Consider the following 6,327-nt stretch of genomic DNA (forward strand, 5'->3'; position numbering starts at 1 on the left):
TTAAACATGATCATCATCCTTAGAATCTTCATCATCGTCATCATCAACATTATCGGGATCGTGATCATCCTCAACGTGATCGTGACTGTGACCATTATCACCATCATCATCTTCGTGATTGCGGTCATCATCATCATCATCAGCAGCATCACAATCACCACCACCACCACAACAACCACCACCACCATTATCTTAATCATCCTTATCATCATCGTCATTGTCATCATCAACATGATCGAGATCGTGATCATCCTCAACGTGATCGTGATCGTGATTGTGACCGTGATCCTAATCATGACCACGATCACCATCATCATCTTCGTGATTGTGATGGTCATCATCATCATCAGCATCACCATCATAAACACCACCACCTCCACCTACACCACCACCACCACCACGATCTTCATCATCCTTATCATCCTAATCATCGTCATAACCTACAAGAGCCACCTTGGTTGTCTTGAAGAGCAAGGAGAAATCCTCTCTAATAGGACAGAGACAAGTGGCAAAAATCCTCCCAAATGAGAGAGTGACATGTGGCCATTACCTATGGAAAAACTCTCCACTCCTTGAGTGACACATGGCCACTAATTAGGAGGAAAACTCTCCAATGGGAAGCTTCCACATGTCTAGGACAAAATTATTCTCCCTTGTTCTCCAAGCTCAGCCAAAATTTTGACCCCTTAGTCAACACACTCATTTTGGACATCTAAGCATAGTCAACTTTGGACCTTGACCCTTTGTTGACATGTTTGGTCAAAATCCTATTCTACTTGACTCAAAATGAAATTCTACACTACAAATAATAACTATTAGTATTATTATTACTAGACATTATAATAATAATAATAATAATAATAATAATAATAATAATAGTAATAATGATAATAATTGTACGATATGCTATTTGGGCCGAACGGTTGCAATTAGTAGCCAAACGGTCCAACATGATTAATGGGCCTCAATCATATTAATGATAGGTCATTATCGCTTCCATTATTGGGCCAACGGTCCATCATAAGAATATAATCCNTCGCAAATAATATCTTAACAATCTATATCAGAAAAGATCAAATAAGATATGAACAACCGGATATTCAGGTATAGCCGTTTATATTATATTCTGTTTATATTTGATAATAATCTATATATACAGGGCTGGAATNACATACCANGTACGCTCTCTGATACACCTCTTTGCCTTACAATATTCTTAAGTGATTTCACTCTGCATTCTCATATTGAGAACCTTCAGCCTTGCTTTCAAGGCTCATCACCACTTACCCTGACTTGGGCGTCGGAGGGCCATTGCAGGTACCTCCCCCCCTGGTCGAAGCTTGGAGATTCCGGACGGTTGAAGATTATAAGACAGCGGGAGCGCCTCGTCATCCAGGTTAGTCCATTCGATCCCCAAAATATTCATACCGAAACATTTTGGCGCCCACCGTGGGGCTCGAAAGGACAAGACTCCCAATTGTGACCACAAGAGGCATGGAGAATCCAGATCCAATCCAGATGATAAGAGACCTGCAGGCGCAGTTAGAAGAGCAAGCCCGAACTATTGCGACCTTACAGCAAGAATTACAACAGAAGAAGACTGATGATGCCAAACGTAGCAAAGAAAAACAACACGACCGGGAGACATCTGAAGACAGTCAGAATCATAATCCACCTCCTCCCCCCAGTCCGCAGACTTCTTGCCGTTCACTGATACCATCATGTAGGCCCCTATGCTTGATCGCCCTCCACCTCAGGTGGAGAAATTCGACGGCACGACAAATCCAGAACATCATTTGCGGAATTTCATCGATTCAATGGCCTTCTACACTCAAAGTGACCCAGTAAAATGTCGGGCGTTCTCCCTCTCACTGAGGGGAGAAGCCCTAGAATGGTATTATACCCTTCCACCCAATTCGGTGGATAATTTCCGCACGCTGACAAACATGTTCAAAAAGCAATATTCCACCAACCGATATGAAGAGGTGACTGCTGCCGAGCTAGTCAATCTCAGGCAGGGAAAAGACGAAACTCTCAAAGCTTTCATGCACCGATACAACCACGCCGCCCGGAGGATAAAGGGAGCCAGCCCCGAATTCATCATCAGCAGTCTGCCCAACTGCCTTAAAACATGATTCGTCTCTGAAAGCCTGTACGCCGAGTTACCCCATACGTTGGAGGAGCTACAACAAAAGATGGCCAAGTTTATTAAAATGGAAGATCAGAGGATTTTCCGGAAGCAACAACACGAGGAGCATCTAGTAAGTGTTAACAAAAAAGAGGGCAAGCGAAAAAATGAAAACGTCTGGGAACAGAAACCAATCATGAATCTGAACCCCAGATACAACCGCTATGTGCATCTTACCGCCCCAGAGAAAAGGTGTTGGAACGAGCTCTACAATCAAACCTCATCTTTCAAAGAAGAAAATTTCCACCGAAAAATATGGATGCAGCGCAGATATGCCGATTCCATAATTCGGGGGGACATACGACTGAAGGCTGCCAGACTCTCAAGGATGAAATTGAAAAGCTAATCCGTGCTGGACATCTTCGTGAATTTGTAAAGGAAGATTCCGGCCACGTGGGACACTCTCCTAGAAAGACACGAAGAAGCCCAGAACATGCCAAACGAAAAGGTAATTACTCACACGACCGTTCTCGTAGTCCTCAGAGTCACAGATCCCGTAGTCGACCTAGAGAGCGGGAACCCATAGTTAAAGGCAGGATTGATACCACCTCAGGTGGTTTTGCTGGAGGAGGTGCTTCATCCTCAGCCCGGAAGAGACATTTGAGAAGTTTGCGCAGCATACACTCAGTAATACGCAATCTGGCATCAATGCCGGACATAACATTCACAAACAAAGATTTTCACGCGCCAGATCCTGATCAGGATGACCCCATGGTCATCACCGCCCGCATTGCGCAATACGATGTGAGTAAATTCCTCGTCGATCAGGGTAGTTCAGTCAATATATTATATTGGACAACCTTTCGAAGAATGGAAATTCAAGAAGATATGATTGCTCCGTTTAACGAGCAAATTGTTGGTTTTGCTGGAGAAAGAGTAGACACCCGGGGGTACATCGACTTACGAACCCACCTGGGGTCCGATGATGATGGTAAAGAGCTCAGAGTTCGTTTCTTACTAGTAGAAGCAAACGCGTCCTATAACGCCCTCCTAGGACGCCCATGCCTAAATGCTTTTGGGGTAATCGTGTCCACCCCACATTTAGCAATGAAATTTCCTACGGACAAGGGAAATATATGCACCGTCCGGGTAGACCAGAAAACTGCTCGCCAATGCTACGTTGCTGGTCTAAAGGTCACACCTTACAAAAGAGAGAACCGTACTGAGGCAATCCTGATTGACCTTGATCCATGGACCAATACAGACGAACGCATACAACCTGAAGGTGAGATAAGGCCTTTCATGGTGGGAAAAAATGAACAACAAACTACTTCAATCGGAGACAACCTTCAGCTATCGGAAGAAAATGCATTGAAGGAGCTATTAAAGGATAACAACGACTTGTTCGCCTGGAGCGCATCCGATATGCCCAGAATCCATCCTAGTGTCATCTCATACAAATTGTCCATATTCCGAGAAGCCCGACCGGTATCTCAAAAGAAACGACGGTTCGGTGACGAAAAGTGGTCGGCCATTCAACATGAAGTTGACAAACTCCTGAAGGCGAGGTTCATACGAGAATTAACCTATACTACATGGTTATCTAATGTAGTCATGGTAAAAAAGGCGAACGGACAATGGAGGATGTGTATGGACTTCACGGACCTCAATAAAGCATGCCCCAAAGACTCTTATTCGTTTCCCAATATCGACCGTTTGGTAGATGGAGCGTCCGGGCACACTATTCTTAGTTTCCTGGATGCCTATTCGGGGTATAATCATTTCCCGATGCATGCCCCGGATAGAGAGAAGACAACTTTTATTACAGAGCATGCAAATTACTGCTTTGATGTCATGCCGTTCGGTCTGAAAAATGCGGGCGCCACCTATCAACGCCTAATGGATAAAGTCTTCCATAATCAGATAGGTCGTTGCATGGAAGTATACGTCGACGATATGGTAATACGAAATCACACACATCAACAACATCTTAAAGATTTAGAAGAAGTTTTTCAACAACTCAGGCATTACAACATGCGTCTAAATCCTAACAAATGCACTTTCGGGGTGTCCGCCGGAAAATTCTTGGGTTTCATGTTAACCCATCGAGGAATAGAGGCGAATCCAGACATGTGTAGGGCAATATTGGAGATGAAAAGTCCCACTAAATTAAAAGATGTCCAGTGCTTGGTCGGACGTCTTACAACTCTATCACGATTCATACCCAGGCTCTCTGATCACATCAGGCCTATTTTGAAGAATATGAAAAAAGACATGCCTCGACATTGGGACAACGACTACGAAGAGGCCTTTTCTAAAGTGAAAAGCATTCTGACCAGTCCACCTATCATGGCCCGTCCAACCGAGGGGTTCGATTTACAGCTCTATTTGGCCGCATCCAGCCATTCGATAAGCGCAACTCTCATCCAGGAACATCCTGATTTTAAGCTGATATATTTTATCAGTCGAACCCTGCAGGGGCCAGAAGAAAGATACTCTCATGTAGAGCAAGTGGCGCTCGCCTTGCTCACAGCAGTGTGACGTCTCCGACCGTATTTTCAAAGTCATCAGGTTGTCGTCCGGACGAATCATCCGATCGCCAAGATCCTTCGAAAGCCTGACTTGGCCGACAGAATTGTGGCATGGGCGATCGAGCTATCTGAGTTCGGTTTACAATATGAACCTCAAGGTTCTGTTAAAGATCAGCACTTAGCTGACTTTATAGTAGAAGCGTACCACCCGGAAGAACCCAACATTTGGCATCTTAATGTAGACGGGTCTTCTGACAAAAGAGGAGACGGCGCCGGCATTGTATTAGAAGGACCGGGCGACCTACTAATCGAACAGGCAGTTAGTTTCAACTTCCAACTCAGCAATAACCAAGCGGAATATGAAGCTCTCATTAGCGGCTTGTTATTGGCCAAAGAGTTGGAAGTCAATCATCTGGAGTGCAGAATGGACTCTTAGCTAGTCGTGGGGCAGCTTAATGGCACTTTTCAGGTCAAGGACGATCATTTGCTGCGTTATTATCACAAGGTCAATGATTTGATCAAATCATTCACGAGTTTCTCTGTGACCCACAAACCCTGATCACAAAATTCCCGGGCGGATCTATTGTCAAAATTAAGTCATTCTCGAGAAAAATCCCAACTATCTTCAGTGATCAAAACTACACTGCACAAGCCTTTGTTGGAAGCATGCGCCGCTAACGTGACTGCACCACGAACTGATTGGCGACAAGATATAATACAACTCATGATTCACCAAGAACAGGGATGACGGCTCAATATACTTAATTTTAAACGAATTGCCTGTTACATGTTAGTGGGTGACGATCTGTACCGGCGCGGTTACACTACCCCGTTGCTAAAGTGTTTATCTGATGAAGAGGCAAAATACGTTATGCAAGAGTTACATCAGGGGGTTTACGGTTCACATTCAGGAAAGAGGATGTTGAAAGCCAAAGTTCTAAGAGTCGGGTTCTACTGGCCCTCTATGGAACAAGATTGTGCAACATTCGTACAGAAATGTATCTCATGCCAGTCCCATGGACACAACTTACGAATTCCGCCCTCGGAATTACATGAGATCATCTCCCCATGGCCCTTCGCACAGTGGGGAATGGATATCGCCGGGCCTCTACCGGTCGGGAAGGCACAATGCAAATACCTGTTGGTCGCAGTCGATTACTTCACCAAATGGATTGAGGCAGAAGCCCTCGCGGTAATAAGCGCTCAAAAGGTACAAAGTTTTATCTGGCGCCTGATTTGCAGGTTTGGACTACCACACAAAATCATAACTGATAAAGGTCGGCAATTTGTTGAACGAAAATTAGAGGATTTCCTCAAAGGTCTGGGCATTAAACATGTCACAAGCTCAATTTAGATGTATTCTTTTGACAGAATGGGGTGATAAGCTGTCGTTGAAGCTATCAAACTAATACTACTTTTCAAGGCAACTTCAGTATTGCCTAGTAGTATTCAAGAAAGTAGATAGGGCTAAAGTAACCCTAAGTCGTCTCCCAACGAACACNNANTTGCTTTCGAATATCTGAAACTTATGAATGCTATGCAATGCTTAAGAACAAAAGTGAGGATGTTTAAAGGTTGTTGTAAAACAAATAGAAAACTTAAAAACGATTATGAAGAAACAGGCTAATTCCACTGCTTTTCCAAAATAGATTCATCATCGGTTATTCA

The 6,327-nt window shown here is 44.1% G+C and overlaps 1 protein-coding gene across 1 annotated transcript; it reads right to left on the reverse strand.

Annotated features, from left to right (window-relative positions):
• LOC106754431 (phosphopantothenoylcysteine decarboxylase subunit VHS3-like) lies at window positions 1–1,720 on the reverse strand. Its single transcript, XM_014636447.1, has 3 exons — window positions 1,577–1,720; window positions 309–423; window positions 1–191 (listed from the first exon to the last, which is right to left on the reverse strand). Exons 1-3 carry the CDS (start codon window positions 1,718–1,720, stop codon window positions 1–3), a joined length of 450 nt encoding a protein of 149 aa, XP_014491933.1.
• Window positions 1,721–6,327: the final 4,607 nt, after the last annotated feature.

The sequence above is a fragment of the Vigna radiata genome, unplaced genomic scaffold (assembly GCF_000741045.1).
Source record: "Vigna radiata var. radiata cultivar VC1973A unplaced genomic scaffold, Vradiata_ver6 scaffold_212, whole genome shotgun sequence".
NCBI classification, from domain to species: domain Eukaryota; kingdom Viridiplantae; phylum Streptophyta; class Magnoliopsida; order Fabales; family Fabaceae; genus Vigna; species Vigna radiata.